Source organism: Eurosta solidaginis, chromosome 1 (assembly GCF_040869045.1).
Source record: "Eurosta solidaginis isolate ZX-2024a chromosome 1, ASM4086904v1, whole genome shotgun sequence".
In the NCBI taxonomy this organism is placed as follows: domain Eukaryota; kingdom Metazoa; phylum Arthropoda; class Insecta; order Diptera; family Tephritidae; genus Eurosta; species Eurosta solidaginis.
This window is the reverse complement of record NC_090319.1, coordinates 65,004,385-65,031,267: the sequence shown is the minus strand read 5'-3', so window position 1 is coordinate 65,031,267 and position 26,883 is coordinate 65,004,385. Positions and strand designations below refer to the sequence as shown.

At 36.4% G+C, this 26,883-nt stretch overlaps 1 protein-coding gene across 3 annotated transcripts in view; it reads left to right on the top strand.

Annotated features, from left to right (window-relative positions):
* Positions 1-223: 223 nt before the first annotated feature.
* Positions 224-26,883, top strand: part of LOC137233799 (serine proteinase stubble-like) — a 727,732-nt gene continuing 701,072 nt past the window's right edge. For 2 of the 3 annotated variants that reach the window (XM_067757196.1, XM_067757241.1), the window contains exon 1: positions 224-1,459. In XM_067757196.1, coding sequence (XP_067613297.1) covers positions 1,420-1,459 — 40 coding nt within the window. In that variant the 5' untranslated portion in view covers positions 224-1,419. The remainder of the gene's footprint in view (positions 1,460-26,883) is intronic. The other variant, XM_067757212.1, reaches the window with a different exon arrangement.

The window sequence follows — 26,883 nt, the reverse complement described above, 5'->3', positions numbered from 1 at the left end:
GCAGTTATTTCGAAGCTTATAAACAGTTGGAAACAGCAAAAAGGCGAAGCTAACAATTGCGCCTGCGCAAAAGCTTAACGCAATAAGCCAGCGTCACATGCGCGCATGCGCAAGCTGAGCTTATACAATAACAACTGTGAATACATAGAGCGCAACCAACAAAGCGGCAACGACAAAATTCAAAATAATTTTGCCGTAAAATTCAGTTGGTAATGTGCAACAGGCGACAACGGAAGGTGTTCGAGTATGGTGCGCTAAATATGAAATTGAAACAAGAAATTAAAAAAAAAACTTAAAATCAATAGATATTTAAATGAGTTTTAATATTTAATATTTTGTTTTTATTGATTGTGTATGCAAATAAAAAAAATTTAAATTTCGTTAAGCTGCATAGTGTTTGTTAATTTGAATGGTAAAATATATCTTGGAATTTACAGCAAAAAAAAATATAGCGTCAAATATGCGACCAAATTATAAAAGTTGTTGACGGTGTAGTTAAAAAAATGAATTTTAGTTGTGATGATTATTATTTTTACTTTATAGTAATATAAAGCTGGTGAAAATAATAGTTGCTTATACAAGTGCGTTAAATTTTTTATGATTTTTTTTGTTTGAGTTTTTACAACAACAAGTAAAACTAAAAACTAAGCGCGAAATTATAATAAACTTAAAAGTTTGTTTGAATTTTAAATTGGCTCATTGCAACGAAAATAGCAACAACATTGGTCGATCCATAGATTATTGCATCAAATAAATAAACAAAGTAAAATAAGTGAACAAACATAAAAGTTGCAAAATTATTAAGCAAACAAGCTCGTTATAAATTAAAGCAAATTCGAAAAACAAACAAATAATAAAAATCAGAGTTTAAGTGCTTAAAATAATCAACGAAGTTAAATTTAGCAGCAAATCACTTTCATTTTCATTGTCAACAACAAACAAATCGACTCAAACGCGCATCCAATGAAGGCCAAAATGAAGAGCTCGTACATTCATTACACACACATAAGCACATGACCAGCTTAAGAAATCAACAAACTACCAACTAAGCAGTTAAGCTTTTATCTAAAATTACCACATTGAATTTTGCTTTATTGGTCAGCCGGTTTGCAAAAAAAAAAAAAAAAAAAATTTGCTGCTTGGAAGTACCCAACAACAGCTGGCTAATTTAGTGTTGTGGATTTTCAAAGCAAAAAAGTGCAAAAATCTCACAAATCTGTTCCTGCAAAACAACATTTTCATTTATCGTTTAATTTCACTATTGAGTAATAGTGAAAATATTTTACAAAAAAAAAAAAAAAAACACAAAACAAAAAAAAAATACCATCAAAAAAATTGAACAACTTGTAGGAACGCCAAGCAACTGTTAAAATTGCACAAAACGGCATCTTTTAAAACCCAGCTGAAGCTTTAGACAAAATGCGTTTTGTCACAACAAATTTACTATTCATATGTGTTGGTAAGTAGCGTCTCCAGACGCATTTACTTTTCTTATACTTTTTTTTTTTGCTTTACTCCTACCTACTCTTACTACTGCCTTAAATGCAACAAGGCCACAAATTGTTGACTCAGGAGTAACACTTGGCTTACATAATTTTTTATTACTAAAGAAACCTCGAAAGTTAATAAAAGGCAAAATTTACATATTTCGCTTTACACCCACATGTCAATCACACTCGCATACACTTTTGTGTGCGTTTAAGCGCCCGGTCTAGTTGTTTTCAATATTTTTTAGCTACTAAATAAAAAAATTTTGGAGCTTATAGCCTTTATTTGTCAAATCGTATTGCTTACCCAATAGCAGATGCAGTTTCAGGGTCAAATGTTACAAAGCGTCTCCAATAACCCTTTAGCTTTTCACTTCATAACAAACGACTTAAGCAACGAACCTGCAGGTATATTTTACAGAAGCAATACGTGCAGACGTTGCTCCGCAATAACTTTGGTATATCTGCATGCATTTTAAGGAGTTTTTATCTCTCACTCTTCTTCCCCCGCTCTTCAACTCTCCTTTTTCGTCGTCCAGTCATTTGTTCCATATTCAACGTGGTCATATCAATTGTTTCCATTGTTGGGTTAGTACTATAAATGTGCTGATTTCCAGAATGTACCGGCTCAATATACAGCAAACAACTTTTAACATCGATAACATTCCGCGAATCCTACGGGAAGTACCTTAATTGCTACGAGTACAAGGACTTGAAATGGATGTATTTTTAGAGATATGAAGAATTGATTTTTTTAGAATCGTTCGTTCTTTTTAGCCTCCGAATGTTTGATCATCTTACGATAGCCGTGAGTAAGGTTAGGTTGAACTGGCCGGTCAATAAAGATCTCACATATAGTGAATATGTGCATATTGTTACCAAAATTTGTTTGACGAATAAACGGAAGACCCCGAATCAGGTGCCAGGATATATGTTATAGAATAACTACGTCCTCTTGGCAAATATTAGCAAACTTCTGGGACCCAGCTTAATTGCTGCCTCGAGATCTGGCAACTCTGCCGCACCTGGCATGCGCAGGACACGAATACAGAACGTGCTCAAACGTTTCTTCCTGCAGCTAACACTCCCTGCACTTGCTGTTGCTGACGAGGCCTAACTTATAAGCATGTGACGCCAGAAGGCAGTGTCCAGTCAGTATGCGCATAAGTCTTCTCTCTTCCGAGATATGAGCCACTTTTGCTTTGCACTTGATCTTAGAAATTTTACGGCCTCGCGCTTTTGTCAACGCCCTTCCTGTTTGTTGGATCATATGCAACTCCTTTTGATTTCTCCCAAACCGATTGGGACGTCTATCGTCGACTCAACGAGTGTTGCACCCTCCTTTGCCAACTCATCGGCTTTTCGTTACCTGCTATACCTTTATAACCGGGAACCTAGGTAAACGTGTATGGAGCGAAGTTTTTCCAAAGCTTCTTTGCGTTCCAAAGCACTTCTCGATGAAGTACTTTGTGAGGTTATTGCCTTAAACGCAGCCTGACTATCAATAAATATATTGACGCGGCTGCAGCTTAAGCTCGCTTCCTCCAGAATTTCTGCTGCTTTCTTCACTGCTTTGATTCCCGCCTGAAAAACGCTGCAGTAATCTGGCAGCCTACAGATCACTATTTAAAATGAACGATATCGGACTATAACCACGCCCACTTTTTCGATATCGAAAAATCGAAAAAGTGCGATAATTCATTACCAAAGACGAATAAAGCGATGAAACTTGGTAGGTGGATTGAACTTATGACGCAGAATAGAAAACTAGTAAAATTTTGGACAATGGGCGTGGCACCGCCCACTTTTAAATGAAGGTAATTTAGAAGTTTTGCAAGCTGTAATTTGGCAGTCGTTGAAGATAACAAGATGCAATTTGGCAGGAACGTTACTCTTATTACTTTATGTCTGCTTAACAAAAATTAGCAAAATCGGAGAACGACCACGCCCACTTTTTAAAAAAAAATTTTTTTAAATTCAAATTTTAAAAGAAAAGTTAATATCTTTACAGAATATAAGTAAATTATGCCAACATTCAACTCCAGTAATGATATGGTGCAACAAAACACAAAAATAAAAGAAAATTTCAAAATGGACGTGGCTCCGCCCTTTTTCATTTAATTTGTCTAGGATGATTTTAATGCCATAAGTCGAACAAAAATTAACCAATCCTTGTGAAATTTGGTAGAGGCTTAACTCCTAGGACGATAACTGTTTTCTGTGAAAAAGGGCGAAATCGATTGAAGCCACGCCCAGTTTTTATACACAGTCGTTCGTCTGTCCTTCCGCTCGGCCTTTAAGACGATAACTTGAGCAAAAATCGATATATCTTTAGTAAACTCAGTTCACGTACTTATCTGAACTCACTTTGTATTGGTGTAAAAAATGGCCGAAATACGACTATGACCACGCCCACTTTTTCGATATCGAAAATTACGAAAAATGAAAAAAATGCCATAGTTATATACCAAATACGAAAAAAGAAACGAAACATGGTAATTGTATTGGTCTATTGACGTAAAATATAACTTTAGAAAAAAACTTGGTAAAATGGGTGTGACACCTACCATATTAAGTAGAAGAAAACGAAAATTTCTTCATATTAAAGAGAAGAAAATGAAAAAGTTTTGCAGGGCGAAATCAAAAGCCCTTGGAATCTTGGAAGGAATGCCGTACGTGGTATTACATATATAAATAAATTAGCGGTACCCGACAGATGATGTTCTGGATCACCCTGGTCCACATTTTGGTAGATATCTCGAAAACGCCTTCACATATACAACTAAGGGCCACTCCCTTTTAAAACCCTCATTAATACCTTTAATTTGATACCCATATCGTACAAACACATTCTAGATTCACCCCTGGTCCACGTTTATGGCGATATCTCGAAAAGGCGCCCACATATAGAACTAAGGCCCACTCCTTTTTAAAATACACATTAACGCCTTTCATTTTATACCCATATCGTACAAACAAATTCTAGAGTCACCCCTGGTCCACCTTTATGTCGATATCTCGAAAAGGCGTCCACCTATAGAACTAAGGCCCACACCCTTTTAAAATACTCATTAGCACCTTTCATTTGATACCCATATTGTACAAACAAATTCTAGAGTCACCCCTGGTCCACCTTTATGTCGATATCTCGAAAGGGCGTCCACCTATAGAACTAAGGCCCACGCACTTTTAAAATACTCATTAACACCTTTCATTTGATACCCATATCGTACAAACAAATTCTAGAGTCACCCCTGGTCCACCTTTATGTCGATATCTCGAAAGGGCGTCCACCTATAGAACTAAGGCCCACGCACTTTTAAAATACTCATTAACACCTTTCATTTGATACCCATATCGTACAAACAAATTCTAGAGTCACCCCTGGTCCACCTTTATGTCGATATCTCGAAAAGGCGTCCACCTATAGAACTAAGGCCCACGCACTTTTAAAATACTCATTAACACCTTTCATTTGATACCCATATCGTACAAACAAATTCTAGAGTCACCCCTGGTCCACCTTTATGGCGATATCTCGAAAAGGCGTCCACCTATAGAACTAAGGCCCCCGCACTTTTAAAATACTCATTAACACCTTTCATTTGATACTCATATCGTACAAACGCATTCTAGAGTCACCCCTGGTCCACGTTTATGGCGATATCCCGAAAAGGCGTCCACCCATAGAACAAAGGCCCACTCCCTTTTAAAACACTTATTACACTTTTCGTTTGACTCCCATATTGTACAAACGCATTCTAGAGTCAACCCAGGTCCACTTTTATAACGATATTCCGAAATGCGTCCACCTATAGAACTTAGGCCCACTCCCCTTTAAAACACTTATTACACTTTTCGTTTGACACCCATATTGTACAAACAAATTCTAGAGTCACCCCTGGTCCACGTTTATGGCGATATCTCGAAAAGGCATCCACATATAGAACTAAGGCCCACGTCCTCTTAAAATACTCATTAACACCTTTCATTTGATACTCATATCGTACAAACAAATTCTAGAGTCACCCCTGGTCCATCTTTATGGCGATATCTCGAAAAGGCGTCCACCTATAGAACTAAGGCCCACACCCTTTTAAAATACTCATTAGCACCTTTCATTTGATACCCATATTGTACAAACGCATTCTAGAGTCACCCCTGGTCCACGTTTATGGCGATATCCCGAAAAGGCGTCCACCCATAGAACAAAGCCCCACTCCCTTTTAAAAAACTTATTACGCTTTTCGTTTGACACCCATATTGTACAAACAAATTCTAGAGTCACCCCTGGTCCACGTTTATGGCGAAATCTCGAAAAGGCGTCCACATATAGAACTAAGGCCCACGCCCTCTTAAAATACTCATTAACACCTTTAATTTGATACTCATATCGTACAAACACATTCTAGAGTCAACCCAGGTCCACTTTTATAACGATATTCCGAAATGCGTCCACCTATAGAACTTAGGCCCACTCCCTTTTAAAACACTTATTACACTTTTCGTTTGACACCCATATTGTACAAACAAATTCTAGAGTCACCCCTGGTCCACGTTTTTGGCGATATCTCGAAAAGGCGTCCACATATAGAACTAAGGCCCACGCCCTCTTAAAATACTCATTAACACCTTTAATTTGATACTCATATCGTACAAACAAATTCGAGAGTCACCCCTGGTCCACCTTTATGGCGATATCCCTAAATGGCGTCCATCTATAGATCTAAGGCCCACGCCCTCTTAAAATAAAGAGTATTTTACCTTTATTACGTTCCATTTGATACACATGTCATACAAACACATTCCAGGGTTACCCTAGGTTCCTTTTACAACATGGTGATTTCCCTTACTTTGTCTCCCCAGCTCTCAACTGAGTATGTAATGTTCGGTTACACCCGAACTTAGCCTTCCTTACTTGTTATAAATTTAGCTTTATTGGCGCATATTCACACTTAAATAAAAGAGTTTTGCAATTTGCAAAAAGCTCGACTTAATTTAGAGCCATAAACTATGACTGTGGGCCATTATGTTGGTGGCTTTGTTTGATTGAAAGGAGAAAGATGAAGAAATGTTGTCGTCACAATCAATTGGCGCTTAAACGTCTAGAAGATTTTGAAGATGCGTAAAATGTCAGGCTAACTATCCCTATTTCAAAACGTAGCTTATACCAATTGCGAACACAAAGAGATATCATGTCTTCTTGGCGGAGGTCTCCCCTTTCAGCTGTTTCCAAATATGGGTGTCGATAGGAATACCTTCCTCTTCGTGCATTGACATAACATGACGTAGCGGTTGGCATGACTATAAAACGTCGACAGGACTTTTTTCTCGAACAGTCCAAAGAACCAATTGGAATAACTTAACAAAAACTACAAATTAAGGTCGGGTTTTCTACTACAAATAAATTTGAAAAAAAAAACGCAGAAAGTATGATATTTGAGTATCGAATGCACTAGTTATCCTACTACGTTGGGAGGACCAAGGGAGGAACCATGTGATAGACCTTGATTTTGTCAATTAGCACCAGTTAACGACTTTAGCTATGTCTACAGCTACTTTTAAAATAATCAATGTGAAGGGCTAAACTGAGTTTAACTTTACATTCTCGTGTGTTACTTGGGCTCGTATACCGGCATCCCAGTAACCAACCAGCGTATCATACTCTCAAAAACAGACAGATTGTTTGATAGTTGAATTATTTGAGAGGTCAATGGTGTCGAGCTGCTTGGCCTAGATTACTTGCAAGACCTACGGTGCTGTGATTGATCATAACATCAGGTCTCATTATCAATTTCTCCGTTTTGCACTCAAAAAAAAAATACTTACCTAATCCACTTCTCGAAACAGAACAAACATCACAATCTCATTCATTCACAGGTTAAAGACTGCTTCAAAGAGGTTTTAAGAACAAAATTAGCATTTGGTGAACTAACCAAAATTTAGCACAGAAAAGAGGGCCAAAGAACAAACCGCAATATTTTTCATTATTCCTAATGACCTCTTAGATTTATTTGCGTTTTGATAAGGAAACTGTCATCAGATTTAGATCAAATACCAAATATCATTCTGTCAATGGATGGCTTGTGCTTACTTCAGGCACTCCGAGTTCAATAACGAAATATACACGATTAGATTTAATTAATACATTTAATTGAAAGTCAAATGGTTGGAAATATAATAACGTAATATCTTCTTTGAGTTTACATGAATTTAATATTTAATTCGATAATTCTGCACGTTCGTATATCTTGCTTCTTTGACGACTCGAATAAAACTCGCTTCGTGGACAAAACGGTAGTATCTCTTTAGTGGTTGCCAACTGTTAATATGTTTGTAGGATTGCCAAGTGACACTTCTAAAAAATCTTCAAACAGAGCTATATGAATTTAAATTAATTAAGCAAAGGCACAGGCTTTTTAGAACCACCTACGACTAAACCAGTTAAGAACGCTTTCGAAAAGTCTGCAAAAAAAGAAAATGCAATTTCGTAGGAGATCACAATGGTAAAGGCGTCAATTGAAAGCACTGCGAGGGGACAAAACTAGAGCTATTACCATTTCTTATATTAATAACTCTGCGCTAGTACGAAACTAAGGAAACTAGCTGCAGAGTTATAGTAGACGATATCATATATAAATTTCTGCTGTTTTTGTTGTATGAACGATGAACACATTCCCCGAAGGTTTTGGAGAGTGTTATCGGTGTTGATGCTACTTTTCCGGATATATGTAGATCTGGGGTTGTATGGCCTGGAATGTTAAATGTGTTCATATATGATTTGACAAAGACTCTGAGTGTATTTCGTAAAGGTGTAAAGGATGTAGATTCCGATCAGCCAATTTAAAAGCAAAATTAAAAGGAGTAGGCAAATTGGAAGAGAAGCTCGACTTTAATCTCCTCGGAGGTAAATCGCGCAAAAATATTTTTCTATAGACAGATCTTTATTTTTACTCTTATATTTTACTCCTTAACCGCCCCAAACTGGAACCAAAATATATAAGAGATATTCTTGACCTTGTGTTCTATGATCGCTATTTCTTTTTTAATGTTTTTTACTATTTTCTGGAATTTTTGACTCGAATCATAGTTAACCTAAGTTTCCATTCGGAAAGTGGACCGACCTACTCCAAAATATGTATGACGCGATTTGCTCGAAATTGTGTACTTCTATAAGCATAGAAAGCATAGAAGTATAGAAAAAAAGGCAGCGGGAGGTTGATGAGAGGACGTAGGGAAAGAGGGAAGTTTAGAGAAGGGGGTACAAATAAAAAGGAGGAAAAGGTAGAAAGAGAGGAAGTGGGAGAAAAAAAAGTACGATAGCATTAAGCCACGGGCTATAACTAAATAAAATAGAAAGTCTGGTTTCTGAAATATGTTTATCTGTGGCTGCAACGCACCGGGTAATAGTTAATTATTTAAAAACTATTATATTGGGCTACATTTTTTACAATATTTTAAGATATGGTATCATGCTTCTGCTATATGGTGCAGAAGCATGGACCATGACAATATCAGATGAAGCGGCTCTGGGAGTGTTCGAGAGAAGAGTTCTTCGAAAGATTTATGGACCTGTACGCGTTGGCGAGTACCGAAGAAGATTTAATGATGAGCTGTACGAGCTTTACACAGACATCAACATAGTCCAGCGAATTAAAACGCAGAAGTTACGCTGGCTAGGTCATGTTATGCGAATGAAAGTTGACGCTCCGGCCAAGAAAGTGTTTCTATCGGAACCCGTCTATGGAAGCAGAGGTAGAGGGCGGCCACCACCGGACCGGGTGGAAAATGATTTAAACTCCCTTGGTGGGACCAATTGGCGTCAGTTGGCAGAGCAAAGAAGCGGATTGCGCGCCTTGTTGGACGGCCATAACCGTTTAAACGGTTAAGCGCCAATTAAGTTAGTAAGTAATTAAGATATGGTATATTTTAGAAGACTTAACTAGATAATGTACAATATTTGAGCCTTTAATACTTGTTTACAAGAAACAAAGTAATCATAGCTACAACAGACAAACACACAACAACAAATAAACACAAAACAATAAACGCACCAAAGCAACACACCCATAAAGAAGGTCAAATGACTAGAATTACTGACTTTTACCTTCCGAAGTCAGCCACGCAAAGCGATAGAAAAATCACCCTCGGTTCTGAACGAACACACAGCACATACATATAAATATACACAAACATCCATTTTGACAATATTTGCTCGTGTACCGAGGAACTATAAATACAAGACAAACGACAACAACAGATCAGAACGAAAATGGACACTGATGTTGGCACAACGCCGAAATCGGTTTGTCTCGAAACCAAATTTGATAAGGGATGCTGGAAAATCATTCCAATATACATCATTTATTCACGCTGTCGGAAAATCAATAATAATAAGTCACTCAACTTTTTCTCATTTTATCCAGCCACGGAAGGTAGCACAGACGGCGCGGTTTTTAAGGCCAATCGATATGATTATAATACGCCAAAAATAATTCTACTGCTGGAATTTTCGAATTAAAGAAGTCGCACGATAAGGAGATGCCTTTTATGAAGCCTTCTTTGACTTCAAAAGGTTTGGACAAGTGATACCCAACTCTGATGGGGTCTTTGGTGTTGCTCAACCATAGTTAATACATCCCTATAAGCTTTAGATTGAACCCAAATTCAGACTTCACAAGAAAACACAACAATGTAAGTGCATCAGCATTCCACAATTTTTTTTTTGTAAAACAAAAAATTTGAACAAAAACCTCATAAACGATCACGATAAAAAACAAAAACCATGCACAACAATCCAACAGCAATAATATTGGTTGTAATAAAAACAATAATGGCATACGGTGCCTACAAATTCGAACTACAAAAAACAAGCAGCAAATCAAAGAAATAACAACAACAACAAAAAAAAATACCGACAAATACATTACGATTGCATAGTCTTTCAGCTCTACACGCCACATAGTTTTCACTTTCTTTTCCTTAGTCACGGAACCAGTTTCGGTGATTTCTTCCGTTTATTTGCCTCTTTGCCCATTTAGTGTGCCCTCTTACCGATATGAATAAGCAGATACGTATGTAAGTAGATGAATGCGAGAATATACTGAAAAGCGTTTTGTTTTGTTAATAAATCATGGACAATTATTGCTTGGTTAATGAGTAACAGAATCGGAGTTATTTTAGCAAATATTTCGCAAATGCGAAAGTTATATATGCATGTACTATTTAGGTACTTCATGTATGTATTTAGGTACTTCTGAATATATGCACATACATACCTACACCTGTGAATGAAAATATAGCAGCAAAAATGCAATTAGTCTTGGTTGAGTCCGGGATGAGTCGCAAAGGAATATGCGGCTAATGCCAGTTTTGTCTTTTTGTATTTGTTGAATTGTTCCCTTTTGTTTGAGCGTGTCCTATCATAGTACAGGTTTACAAGTATGATATGTATGAGAAGGGAGCAATTCCTTTTTCTTTCTAACGCACTGCCGTTTGACAATTTGGTCAGTGTGAAACTATTTTAGAACTCAGTGGAACCTGCGTGGAAAATGCGTTTGACACTAAACGAAGTGTCAAAATTACCGGGGTTGCTGTCGTGGAAAGCGACGCAGGGAAACAAAAAAGGAGCGGAATATCAGATGTGGGTTGCTGTGATGTTAAATTTTTTTGAACGAATTTAGTATGAAAATGTGGTGCACCTATATGGGGCCTATAGAAAATTATACAAAAGTCTTGGATTGGGGTATCTGAGGACGCGTAGTTATTCCAGTATTAAGAATACAAACACGGGTGCTAAGTTTTTCTACCCGTTCAAAAGTTCTCCGCGAAAAACAGTTTGAAACCGAGGTCGACTGCAATAACCCTTCCAAAAATGTGGAAAGAGAAATTAAAAGATGCGCTTTATCCTGCTATCAGTAGTCCAAAGGCGAAAAATTATTCGAATTGTTGGAAGCGAGGCAAAAACGCGTCTATTAATACCTCCCCCAACGGTTTTGGTCGTGCTTTAGCAATCGTCCCCGGTAATAAAATATCACAATTTGTTAATTAAAATTGTCCAAAACATATGGATTTTAAAGAGAGATGTAATTAAGTGCTCGTTTGAAAGTAAATAAGGGTATTTCTTTGTAATTTTACGATAAAAATTTTACGCAGTTTTCGTTAGCAGCTACTACACCTTTCTTGTACCTAAGAAGTACAACAGTGCCAAATCGCATCCACAAAAAAAAAAAAAAACAAAAACGAACAAGAACAAGCATTTTATCATGTGAGTGTGGCTGTGTATGTTGGTGCTGCTACATATCCTACTTGTAGACCTGTACTATGTGTCCTATGAATAGACTAATTGTACTCATGTATACCAGAATTGGAACGATAGGACCAATCTCCTTTGTACCATATTGGAGAAAACTTATCTTTAACTCACTTCGTTCACTTCGTTTTGTAACGTCGCACAGTGTTTCGTGTAGAACAAGCTAGCTGGACAAAATTATTTTATGAGATTTTCCGTTTCATATGCAGTCATTTATTACAACTACGTCATTTTTTTCAGCCATATGTTCTTTTTTTTAATTTTTTTCCAAAATTTTACTTCATATGCATATATTTGCTTATTTCATATACAGTAACTCATGTGAATAAGTGACATAGATCCAAAAAAATTTAAAGGACTAAAGAATATTACTTTATTGTACTTAAATTGAATGGAATACAAATCTCAATACTCCAAAAAATTCTAAAAATTCGGAAAAAAAAATTTAAATTTTTTATAAAATTCGTCGAATTTTTTAAATATAATTTAGTTTTTGTTATAGATCGTGACAAATTTTCTTATGGGAAATTAGTTAAAATAAATTTGCGAAAGCGAAAATTGTAAGAATTATCCAAAAAGGGGTGTCTACTTATTTATGTGAGTGACTGTACATATGTACATACATATTTTGTATTTATTTGAGTATTTATCCTGGCACTACAATTTTTACAGAATTATTTTATAGTACCAGTCAGGAATGTAAAAGTGAATTACAATAACAATAATAACAATGTAAATAATTATGTGAAAATTACTTATTACAAAAACTTAAAAGTAAAGTGTCATACAAAGTAGAAAAGACAATAGATTTAAATTGAATAAAACCTGATCCAACAAAAAGTTATAGGGTAAGTTATCTTTTATAATTATGTTATTATTCGCTATCATCACTTTCATTGGATGAGTCACTTGTGGAATATTCATGAACATCAGCAACACTACTGTGAAAGCTTGAAACAACTGGGGTATTTATTGACTCCTCAACATTATCGGGGGACAGTAAATTTAAGAATTCTGAAGTCAGGCTTTTAAATTTTTTCTTAGGTATCTCCCTAAAACTGTTAACTAAAGGATCCGATGTTATAAACAACATATTCATAAGATCTCTATTCGTGGCTTCATGCGACTGCTTTTGTGTGTTATCAGCCCTGAATCGTCTCAAATCTTTGTTACGGGCTTCCTATGCTTCCTCGGAAAGTTGACCAATAGGTAAAATTGCTGATTTTGTAATATCAGTACTATGCACTAAGAATTTATGAACTGTAACAGCCATATTAAACCATGGATAGAGATCTATGTATAGTTTTTTAGTCTCGACCGCAAATTTTTCAAGTTTTTTGATATTTATATTGTACACAGATGCTAATGCGCGAAGGATAGTGTCGAATGTTTTGATGAGCGTTACATCCAATCCCGTAATCTCAGCACTAGCCTCAGAATTTTCGAAAAACCTACGAGCAGTGTTGCCGTCATTGGTATTGCCGAAACCTGGTTTTGGTTTATCTTCATCAATCCATTGTATGTACCTGTTTTTATGCCTTGGTGACTGGTGCGGTAGGTTGTGGCAGGTTGATGTCAATGATCTTCCCCTTTTTGCTTTTGGTGTGATCTTGTTGACCTTGTGCGTTTATTTTTGTATGTTTTATGGCTACGTGTTTGTTTCCTGTACCAGGGAATTGGTTATGCCGTTTGTAGATCAGCTTTAAAGGTTCAAATATCTTGTCGGAGCTGGTACGTACATACATCCTATTTGATATGTAGAGATAACTAAATCTACAAAAAAAAAAAAAAATTAAAAATAGATGTGCAAAGAATTCGCAATGGTTTTTTCTTTCGACTATTAGAGAATACTTGCGACTATAACATATGTAAAATTTAGCCCGGATGTCCGCGGATGTATGTAACTTTTTTGTTCCTAAAGTTAAAAATATAGAGAAAAAATACCTTTTCTTCTTAATGACGGAATGTTAAATATATTGAAAATACTCTTATTGCGAAAGAATTACTATTAAAAAATTTTACTTACCTTCTAGCTTAGAATCCATCAAAAAAATTATGTAAAAATGTTCACTTAAAAGAAATATGAATCTTAATATTCAACAAGAATTTTGCAAATTAATCAACGCATTTTACGGCCACTCCTGCCTTCTTACTTCAATTATTCAATATATATGAGCAAAAATATCAAAAAAAGCAAAAATCCCGTTATTTTGTTTGTTTTCTTTCATTAGCTAGCTTGTTCTACACGAAACACTGTTCATCGTCGCGTTAAGTTCGTTTTTCCCCACAACTCAACCGCGTGCTATAAAAGGACGCTATTCATGTGGTTGAGAGTAAAATGGCGGATAGTGCGGGAATCGAAATTAAAAGAATTAAATTTAAAAATGAAAAACGTATCATACTTGGAGTAAATCATTTAAACCAGAAAATATCTAAATATATAATAACCTCGATTACGCAGAACCCTACGCACATGGTTCTGGCCTTAGTAAAATTCTCGAAAGTGAATTAAACTAATTAATAACTAGCGTGGTGCCACACAAAAAAAAAAAAAGAAAATACATACCTAATTGAACAAAACTTAAAGTAAAATTAACAATTATACGTAAAATAACGGAATAACAAGCTACTGAAAATAACGGAGCTATTATATCATGACACTACATGACGCCATCGAAGGATAACGGAACATATAACTGTTCCCAACATTAATAATGGGATTAAAATTTCCCGTGTGTAGTATCTCTACACCAGTGAAGCATTTGAAGTAGATGACAGATACACACACAAATTAAATAATCAAAGACAATAAATACTAAATAAGAAGGAAAATTGGCGTTTTAATGCTTTTTGAGCTAGCCATATGAATTTCAAATCACTAAAAAAAACACTTCGTTGCCCCTTTTTTATGTTTCTTAAAATGGGTTATATATATTTCAACATGACTAATCCCAACATTACCCAAAAGGGACTAGAGGGGATCAATTATGCCCCAATGTAGACAAAAGAGATCAATCGGATACCGCTCTCTTTAGGGATTAGTCGCATTATTTTTTGCAGGTTTACAAATTTAAAGAGTTTTTTTTTTATTTAATTTGTTTTTTGGTCTGTCCGTTTGTCGCTAGCTTTGTTACTTTCAATTTTGACTGCACTTGTGAGGCCAATCCTATTTTATGGGGTTCTAGTTTGATAAACAGACATATAACTAACCAATAGTCGCCGACTCTAGGGACAGGACAGAAATCATCAAAATATTTTAGGCATTTTTTTCTAAAAAAAGGTCGCCATTCGGCTGTGGTTTTTACGATGAGAAGCTTCGCAGAAAATGAATCTGCCTAAGCATGCGCCGTTCAAAGTTGTCATAAAACCTGGAGGTCTACCAATTTGAAGAAAAAAAATGACAAATCTCGGCCTTAGAATATTCCTGGATGTATATCGTGTAAAGTAATTAGTATAGCAGCAACAACATATCATTAAACCCTGGAACTAGTCTAAATTAACCGCGATTGTTTGAGTGTACGACATATGGTTTCAACAGTATAGTGTCATCTTTGTTACGGCGAACTCACTCAAGGGGTTGGCAGCGTAATTTATAGCTAATCAAACTCTTTTTTCAACCTCACCTACTAGTACTACCTACATCATAGGATGGGGTACAATGACCTAAACAGTCCAACGAGGTCATATCAAATCGTTCCTCAGATGGCCGGGCTAGTACCTAAATGGTGCAATTTTCAGGAACATACCTGATAAATATACAGTAAGGATCATCAGCATCAATAAAACCTTGCTGGAGTCTACTTACCACAACAGTAAGAAGAAGAAGATAATTCGAAATGGTTTCTTGCATTTGCTTCGAAGAGGCTCTGCAAGTCACCAACCTCTAGTTTGAGCTTGGAGGGTAGTGATCAGCAAATTCGGTTGCTTTCTCGTTGCCCTCAATGTTACAGTGAACACAAATTCAAATGAAATCAGTTCATTTCAGCTTAAAGCAATTTGTTAGAGCCACTGATAGCCCTGGACGATGCAGAATTGACTGTCTGAGTGCTTGTGTGTACCTCGCACCCTCTTACTTTGTTTTCCGACAAGAAACAATAAGCCCACTGTATAGCCAGAACTTTCCCTTGGATAATAGTAGCCGAGTCAGAAAGGAAGCTTCAGCTCGCACGTCGTAGAACACTTTGCACCCATCGGTATCTATAGGTTTGAGATCTTTGACATTGTCAAGGAAAATTATTTTAAACCTACTCTAGCTCTGATGCTAGTGTGATACAGTACCTATATATATTTTCCAGGCTTGTCAGCCTTCCGAAGAGTCACCGAAATGTGAAGATTTTGATATTAGACTGTAAAATTTAGGTTTTTTGGGGTTTATGTAATGGAGGGGCTGATCTGATGCGCACTTTGTTGGGAAAAACATCCAATAGTGGTCATAAAGGGTACGCTTGTTCGTAACCTTTCAGGTTTAGATGTGCAAGGCAAGCAAGAGAAAGGAAAGGAAAGGAAGTGGTGTCAAGGAAAAGTAAGGAAAAAAGAAGTAAGGGAAAGGACGGGAAGAAATTGAAAAAGAAAAGGAGGGGGGAGCAAAGGAAAGATTAGAAGTCAAAAATTGAGTGGACGGTGAGGTGTTAACCGTTTTCATCGACGAGTTACCGAATTGTTACCGGAAAGATATCAATTTACTATCGTTTATCAACGAAAACTGATCGAAAAGCTACCTCTTTGTTATCGGAGTGTTGCGAAATTCGTTATCGATCTGTTATCAATTTGTTATAGACGTGTTTTCCAAAATTTATCGATTTGTTATCAAAACGAAGTTATCGATTTGCTACCGAAAAGCTAGTGGTTTGTTATCGAAATGTTGCCGGCGTGAGTTATGAGTCCGTGTTGGAAGTTGAAATAAAAATATAAGCAGAAGCTTCTTTCAATCTTCGTTTATTTTCAGAACTGACTACATTTTTGTGTTTACTTCTATTTATACTAATTCTAAATATTGTTTGTTCATTGACAAGGTTGTTATTCGAAAGATGTTTACATGTTAAGTATAATGTTATCAAAATGCTTTGTTACTTATGAGACAAACAAGATTATGTTTCTTTGTTTGTTCTTCATTATCTCTTGAAGGGAAAAAGGTTATTGTTATTGTTATTGCTTACAGATATTTTAATTCGTAAACAATAATTATGTGTGTGTTTGGTATGTATATATGTATATATGTATATATCTATCTACTTAGGGTCTAAAGGTGTTAACTCTCCCCTGTGTTGAAAATGAAATGTCCTCATTTCAACAGCTTAGGTTTTGTATTCGTTGTAATTCGGTTAGATAAGCTTATTCGAAGTTTCTTTGGCGGTTAATATTTAATTGCAATTGCCGATAAGCATAAAATTTTATAATTGAGTACGTAATTAAAATTAATATAAATATTGCTATGGTCATATATAAAGTAAATTTCCAAGGATGTTCTTCAATTGGCATTAATAATTTATACATTTTTTGTATGCTAGTAAACTTATAATCTGTTTCGGAGTTTAGAATTCTTAGTACATTGACCATTTCATTCTGGTGAGCATGTATTGCTTTTTTTATTTCTTGTTTGTGATTAACATAAGTTTTATTATCAATTGTTGTATTAAAATTAAATTGGATTAAATGTGGACCATTTATTTTAAGTCCGTTCCATGTGTGTTCATAGTCGATAATAATGTTACCGTCGTCTATTACTCGTAAGGGAATATTATTTTCTTGAATTATATTACAATGTGCTTTTTGTTTTAATAATAAAGGAATGGTACATTTTTCATTTGGTTCTTTTTTACAAATATAAGTCCCTACATAATTTTTACATTTTGATAAGTTGGTGAATTTATTATTACATAAAGCAATTCTATTATAAATCTGATATTTTCCATATTTAAAGGCTAATGGAATAAGATTATACATTTTACATTTTTCGGTTATTACAGGATATTTGTAAATTGTAATAATAGCATCATTAAAGGTACATACGTGTATGTCGGAATATTCTAGTACATTTATTATGGGAATATCATATATTTCGTTTTTTATTACTTGCTGTATATCTCTAAAATTAAGTGTACCAGAGAAGAAATTTCCTGTTTTCGCAAAGTTAATGGTATTTGTAATAGTTAATAATTCGTTATATATTTCTGTAAGTACTGACTGATCAAAAATTTATTCTGGATTTAGTGTTGCTAAAATTTTTTCAAACCTGGAATTTATTTTCCTTTGCTGATTATTATTTTCAATAAGCTGGTTAAGTCCTGTTTTAATTTCTACAAGATCATCGTGATCTGGTATTCCTGTTACAAATTTTAATACTGATCCTAAAAAATTTATGGCACGTTTGGCACGATACTCGGATGGTTTTAACTGTGACTTCAAAGTTATATTTTTTCAATTTATATATTTTTTTCTTCGTTTTGAGTTGAGTCATAACTAGTTAGCACAATTTTTTCATACGGTTCTAATATTATAGATAAGTTCGATATATGGTAAAGGTAGGATGAACTCTCGTAGATATATACACTATCTAACTCTGTAAGAACATATTTCTTACCAGACAAGTCTGTGATCTTATCGCAAAATCCGTAGGTAGCTATTATTAAAATTAGGAAGCCTATTCGTTGCATGGTGTGCTAGTTTTCCTTATACTGTCCTTGTGAATGATTTTTCCCCTCGCTGTTAGGATTGTGTCCCCACGATCTTCTTTTACTTTGTGTTTATTGTACTTTGTTGCAAGTTTATTACGCCGATCTGTTCGGCTATAAATTGTATCACCTAGTTTATATATAATTGTTTTCCTTTTTTTATTATGGTGCCTGAGGAGTTTCTCTTGTTTATCCACAAGTATGTCCTTGCTATTAGGATATTTGTCTCGGTTGTAAAAAACTTCTTCGGGTTTATATCCTGTTGTGGAGTGTGTTGACATACGCGAACTTCCCGATATACTCTCTAAGGATGTCGTCAACGCATCGTTGAAATATGGAGGGAGCATTCTGTAACCCAAATGGCATTCTGATAAATTCATACTTTGCGCCGTTGACAGAGAATGCTGTCTTTTCTCGATCAGGTTCTTTAATTAAAATCTGGTGAAACCCTGATTCTAAATCTATTGTGGAAAAAATCTTGGCTTTTCCGAGGTTTTGTATTGTCATATTAATATCTGGAATTGGATATTTGTCAGTAATCGTATGAGAATTTATCTTTTGGAAGTCAACAACCATTCTCCGTTTGGGCTTGCCTTGGTCATCGGTGCCCTTTTTTGGTACAGTCCATATAGGTGAATTATATGGGCTTTTGCTTGGTTGTATTATACCGTCGTTTAAGAGTTTCTCAATTTCTTTCTTGACAAAGTCATGATCGTACATGGGATATGGGTATTGTTTTGTCCATATAGGGTCTTCCGATTCGGTCTTGATAGCTGCTTGTATTGTGGTTGTAAAAGGCAATTTACCATTTGTATTATTATTTCTATTCAGTAGCTCTTCCACCTGATCTTTAAATTGTAATTAATCCTTGGTTCTGCTGCCAGGATCTTCTTCTGATACTTCAAGCTATAGTCAAATAACCTAACTTCTGCCTTCATTTGATGTAATCCCTGTTCTCCGAGTATCATGTCAAAGTCGTTTAGTTCCCTTATTTCATAGAACGTTAAATGATGCCCGTACATCGTTATAACTTTTTTAGAATTTACAATTGAGTAACCATGTAAGGTTTTGGTTTTAAATGGTTTTAATTTAATAGATTTTCCTATATTACAATTTATATTAATGTAATTGTTAGTGGAGCCTGTGTCAATTAATAAGGTAACGGGTGTGCCGGTTAGGCCGCATTTTGTTTGTAAGCAATGCAACCCGTTTATTCGCCTAAAAAAGTACTGGCTGTTTCAAATTGTTCTTCATAATTAGGTACGTCCACTGACTCTAGATCTTCTCTATTTAATTGGTTAATTCTTTTGAACTTCCTATCTGGCGGAGAAGTGGCGTTATTGTAGCTAGATGCCCTATCTGTTTTATATACATGGTTTGATTTAAAAGGATTTTGACTTACGGCATTATTGTACTTGGTTGTCTGCATGAATTGTCTGGATTGGTCTATGTCCATTGGAGTAGGTGTGGGTTGTTGTTGTCGCTGTGGTGGTTGTTGTTGGTGTTGTTGATTAAAACTACTTGCCTGGTAGTTGTGATTCTGCATCCTTACGTTTGGCTTGTAATATCTTTCCTCTTTATGTTGTGAGTAGGTGTTTCGGTTTGTGCTGTGTTGATGCCGTCTGCTGTTACTTTCTAGTCTGGGCCGTGTCTCGAATTCCGCATTCTCATTTTCGTGAAAAATGGTAGAAGCTATCGCATATGTCGATTCCAAATTTTCTGGGTTATGGCTGTACAATGTACCGCTTGTATATTTGGAGTTTAACCCAAGAATAAACGTCCTTATTGCCTCCTGATTAGCGTATGCTATCATTCCTTTGTGATCATTGGACATCTCATTTTTTGATAGGGCTAAATTAAGTGCCTTAGAAACATCGCTGTGGAATTCTGCAAGGGTTTTTCTACCTTATGTGATTCGCTTCATTTCATCCAGAAGCACATATAGTGGGCGTTGGTCTGCATATGTATAATCCAATCTATTAATGATTGAATAAAAATTCAATTGGGTGTTGTGGTTCGTCAGAACGTTAGCAGCGGGTCCAGTAATTTTTGTGCGCATTATTCCCAGAGCACTGTAATATTTGGAGTGGTCTTGGAAGGTCTTTATAGCTTCCATGAATGTCCACATTTGCGATCTCCATGATCGGTATTGCTCCATATCCCCGTCAAATTTTGGTAGGGATTTGAAAAGCTCAAGGTCGATATCCTTGGCGTCAGTAATATTTAGTTTTACCTCTTCGTACAAAACCAATGCTTCCGGAGCGTTTCGTTGTTCTAGTGAGGCAATTTTCTCCATGAATTCCGTTTTTTGTTGCTGCATCTGGTTCGTCCGTACGGTGAATTGGGCATTTAGTTGGGCCAGTTGTTGTTCCATTGTACACTTATTTATGTTTCTGTGTTCGTCGTAGGATTTTTGCTTTTTTCCGCTCCGAAGTCTCCGTAAAGTATCCAGATTTTCACTTCACTTTTTTGTCTCAATTTTTCAGATTTTTTTTTTATTATTATTTATCCACTTTTTTCAATAAACGAGTTTTGGAAGTCTTTCTTCCCGTGGATTGATTTTTTCAATAGAAAAAAGGCTTAAGGTTCGGTTGAGCCCCCAGTTATGAGTCCGTGTTGGAAGTTGAAATAAAAATATAAGCAGAAGCTTCTTTCAATCTTCGTTTATTTTCAGAACTGACTACATTTTTGTGTTTACTTCTATTTATACTAATTCTAAATATTGTTTGTTCATTGACAAGATTGTTATTCGAAAGATGTTTACATGTTAAGTATAATGTTATCAAAATGCTTTGTTACTTATGAGACAAACAAGAATATGTTTCTTTGTTTGTTCTTCATTATTTGTTAAAGGGAAAAAGGTTATTGTTACTGTTATTGTTATTGCTTACAGATATTTTAATTCGTAAACAATAATTATGTGTGTGTGTTTAGTATGTATATATGTATATATATATATCTACTTAGGGTCTAAAGGTGTTAACTCGTGCAACCAATTTGTTATCGAAAAACTCATTATCGAAGAGTTATCAAATAGGTATGGATTTGATATCGGAAAGTAATCGATTTTTATCGGATGGTTACCAGTTTCTTATTGGCAAGTTATCGATTTGTTATAGTTGAATAAAACATGTTATAAAACAGATACTGCAAAAAAAGCCGATGACTCGGCGATAGAAAGCCGATAACAAACCGGTAACTCGACGATAATAATTTATATCGATCATAAGCCTATAATAGAACAATATCTTCCGATTTGTTATAGGAATGTTATTGATTTTTTATTGGAGTTTCGATAGCGTGTCATCAATTTGTTATTGGAAAGTTGTCGGTTTGTTATCGAAAAGTTATCAAAAAGTTATGGATTTGATATCGAAGAGTAATCAGTTTCTTGTAGAATTGTTATCTACCAGTTTGCTGTCGGCATGTTATCGATTCGCTGTAGATGAATTACGGTTGATGAAATATGTACCGATAAAACTTCAGTATGAACTCGACGGCACATTTGTAATACGTCGATATTAAGCCGATAAGAATAAAAAAGCCGATGATTCGGCGATAATAAACCGATAAAAACCGGTAACTCGACGACAACAGTTCACCATCGATAATAAGTCGATATTTAAACGATAACTTGTCGGTATCGCTAATTCTGATAAGGTCTTTTCGAAAGGTCCGACATTTTTTGTTTCTGGTAAGGCTACCTCTCTAAAAGTGTGTTAGAGTGTAAACAATGCCTGGAAAGAATCGGGACGGAGAAAAGCATACATCTATACTGTGTGCTAGGGAATATATGTCAATGAAAGAGTGGATGAACTAGCTAAAAAGGGCGCATCCCTTGAAGCATGCTCCGTAGACGTCCCAATCAGATTTGGCGAGATTAAGAGAAGGCGCGACCAAGCGGCGTGGGTTCAAGCGCGGGGCTGTAAAGTGTCGAAGATTATGTGTAGGTCTTACAGCCTTAGCCTAACAAAAATGCTTCTATCATTAAAAAGAGAGAACTGTAGACTCATGACGGGTATTCTAACTGGACACTACGTTCTGGCGTCATATGCCTTCAAATTAGACTCCAGCAATTAGGAGTGATACAGCTGTTAGAACTAGAAGAAGCAAGTGGCAAAGGTCTTAGAAGGCTTCTGGCTTTTGCCAAGAGAACACAGAATTTTTATAACATAGGTCCTGGGTTTTGATAGGGTTTTGCAGTTTGGTCGTTATATAAACATCTGGGAGCACTACGGACTCATTGAGTCTATGTGAGGTCCTCATGGACAGGCCAGTTCAACCTAACCTAACCTAAGGCTATCTCTATTGTGGTTTAACTTCATTCTTTGAGCGAGCGCTAGTAAACTTAAAAATTTCAGTTTTTAGACGTATGTACGTTTACACATCGAACTTCACGAGTGTTAAGTATCCATGTTTCGAAAAATACTTAATGAGAGTTAGAGATTTTCTTAAGACATTCCATGTTATAGATGAAGAAAGTGGAAGTGTATATCATATCGCTGGAGAGGACTTTTGAAATTTTGTGGATTCTTTCTATACATGTTGAGCAAGAAGAAGAGAAACAAACTGTGTTAATACATTTCCCTATTACATCAATCCCAAACTACATATTTGTGTGTTGGCCTTGTGACGTCATTTTAACCAAATCATAAATGCATGAAATTGGCATTCCCCCATTATCCGCCCGTAAGCAAACGTATCGTGACATAACGCCAGCAGCACCTTTTACACCGTTTACTCTGTAAGTGGTATGCAATTACATGGCTGCCTAGTTAAGCATTTTATTACTTAATCACCGAAAAAATACTTTCAATAATTTTCTGTTGTTAATATTTTGCAACTTGTTGTTGTTACACTCAAACTCCTTTTTAGTTCCGCATTTTCGATGTAAATTTTATGGTAGTCGGTTTGCTTGAGCAACAGATCATATCGCATACATCTCTTACACATAAAATTTGGTACTGAAAGTTTACGCATGCGCAAAGAGGCGTAGTTGCTTGCAACACCTTTATTTTTTACTCTGCTTACAATTTAAACATAAATATCGCATGTATTTGTGGTATTCAACTTTTGCAGCTATACAATTTTGTTAATTGCTGTTTTGTAATTTAATACCCAATTGCAAGTCACTGCTGAAAAGAAGTTATCTCGGACACTACTGAACGTATTGGAATACAATTTTCTTTAAAGAAACTTCTTACATTTAGCTCTTTAAAGTTTACTGATACACCAGGCGCTTCGGGATGTACATGCCTGGACATTAGGAGTCTGTATTATCTGTATCTTGTATTAATTACTAGGAAATATAAGGCTCTCAATTGTGTTAGGCCTGATTTGGGAGGGTTTAGCCTACAGTAAGGTACAGCACAAAACATCTAGGAACTATACTATATAGGAGAAAGAGTGAGGAAAGCCTCCGGGACCCTGTATGCATGTACCTTTTCTCCCATAATCTACTATGGGGTCCTTGTTTGGTGAGCAGACACACAAAAAAGTACTTATGTCAAAGGACAAGAGGGGTTTTGCAGATTATCAGTGATTAGCATAGTGGCATGGCATGTCATTCTGCATACCCCGCCTGCAGGCAGCATAGCCATATGGCCATACCAATATAGCTTCATCTACTGTAGGGCGAGCAGACTACATGGCTCCTTGCCTGAGCTTCGAAAGAGACGTTGGGACTGCCATAGAGTTGGAGGGTTAGGGCAAGGAAGCGAAAATTACAGGATACACATGATACCGATGCCTTCATATTAACGGCAGGGCTCATTTCCGATGTTCACTGTGTCGATCTAGAAATAAGTAGATCCTACAGACTATCCTACAGCACACTGTAGTGTCTTTTAGGCAGAAATTGTAGGCGTGAAGAAGACAGCAGAAATTCTGGACAAAACATGCTTCAGCTGCAATCGCGTAGTTTCGCCTGGGCGCCGATGTTGGGCATTATTCGCATTGTGGTTCCACCAACTTTGAAAATTGTCTCTTCTACCGCCTTGAAGTGGCCCTCAAAAGTTAATTTAGAGTCAATGTGTACTCCTTAATGTTACAAGTAAGGCTTGGATTTTATTTGATAGCCTCCTATGGCTAAGACTATTTCATTTGTAGCTGTGAAATATATATGTACATTGATAGTCAAGCGATGATTAAGGCAATAAACTCACATAGTACCTCATCAAGAAGGGCTTGGAATGCAGAGAAGCATTGGAGAGACTTCGAGGCGGACCATATATCTATACTGGGTTCCCGGTCAAAAAGGGATAGAAGGTAACGAAAATACCGATGAGTTGAGAAAGGAGGGTGCAGCACTCGCTGAATCGAGGGAAGACGGCGTAATCCGGTTAGGAGAAATCAAAAGGAGACATCCATCCATTGATTCATCAAGCAGGAAAAGCGTGGATAGAAGCGCGCAGGTGCAAAATTTATGAGAGCATGTGCAAATTCTTCGACATTAGGCTCACAAAGCTGCTCATATCTTCAAAAAGGGATGGGCATACTAACTGCACACTGCCATCTGGCGTTACATGTAAAGTGAGGCTTCGTCAGTAATAGCAGCTGAAGGAAATGCGAGCTGCTGGACGAAACGGTTGACCACGTCTTTTATTCGTGTCCTGCGCTCGCGTGGTCAAAGCTCCAGCTACTAGTGCACTATCCGCACTTCCTAAAATTCTACCACTGCCGACGTGCAATTTGACAGTATGTAATGCCAGAAGTCAGTGTTCAATCAGATGGCCTATCATGAGCGTACAACTCTCTATTTTTAGTGATAAGAGTAATTTTGTTAGTCTTCGGTGTTAAGCCCGGCACTTGGTCGATTATGGGCACCTCTCGGCTTCTTTTATTCTCGCGCGATTCGATTGGGATTGTATATGCCTAGAGGGATGGCCCTTTTTAGCCAGCTCATCCGCTTTTTCATTACCATCTATTCCATTATTCCCAGGGACCAAACATAGATGTATACTTCTCCCTATACCGATTGTTTCTAGGGATTGCCTACACTCTAACTATACACTCTGACAAATGAAAATTTTGTTATAACATGTAAGGACATAGCGCATGCAGTCTTTTCTTCTGGATATGAAAGAGTTCAACGCAACCTGGTCCAGTGTTGAGAATGGAGTTGGGCCAAAACAAAATTTGGAATTTGACTCTGAAAACATGGTTCACCATGAGTGATTGAGCTTTGGAGTCTACCGGCTCAATGCGAATAAAGCTGATTGTCTCTTCATGTTTCTTCAGATCAAACAGCTGGTGCTTACAGATGTGTGCCCCTATACGACAGAGAAGCTTAGCTTCACTTTTTTATGTAGAGAAGTGTAGTGGTGGTAAATGCAACATAGTTATGAGTGCTTCCCTCAGAGTGAAGCCACAAGTATCTACCCTCCGAGGAACACGGATATTTGGAATGCTGTGCAGCTCCATGTTAATGCTCGTGTGTTGTGCTTTGAGTAACTTTTGGTTCTGAACGCCTTCTAGGAATTCGACTTTGCCATTTTCTAGCCCAACTGCACAATGTTGTAAATATGGCTTCTCCAATGGCAAAGGAGAGTTTGAGGAAGTTTTCCTTACATAACAGCACTAAATGCATCCGAAAGGTTTTTATACCCTAAACCTCTGTGAGTTGCGCTGGGTAACACTCATCACACAAAATAGCGTAGGTAGAATGTCTCCTTGTGGGGTACCTATGAATAAACTTTTATATGACAATTATATTAATAACTGTGTGAAAAATATTAAGAATAATCCTAAAAAGTTCTGGACTTATGTTAAATCTAAAAAAAATGTATCGAGTATTCCCAAAACAGTGTACTACAACAATGTCTCAGCTTCATCAATCAGTGAGGCTGGCCATCTATTTGCGAACTTCTTTTTATCGAACTTTGTATCAGATGAGGACTTGACTGTAAACGACCTAGATGCGTTAATTGTTAGCCTCAACGATAAACCGTGTACTTCTATAGATTTTGGATCTTTGGTATTATCTGCAGTGGATGTCATCGAAGATTTAAAGAGTGTCAAAGACTCTTCTCAGACTGATGTTGACGGGCTTTCCTTGAAACTTTTGAAAAATTGTACCTCGCTGGTAAAACCTCTCATGCTTATTTTTAATCTGTCCCTAGCTTCAGGGGTTTTCACAGATGATTGGAAAAGCACTTCTATTAACCCTATTTTTAAAAGTGGCAATAAAAAGGATATTTTAAATTATAGGCCTATATCCAAGTTGTCGTCTGTTGCCAAGCTATTTGAATGCATTGTAAAAGAGACACTTTATTTTCATGTGAAACATCTAATTTACGCACACCAGCATGGATTTGTGGCAGCACGCTCGACAGTTACGAATCTTTTAGTCTTTACAGAGGATTGCCATTCGTGCTTTCGGAATGGTCTTCAGCTTGATACGATTTATACTGAT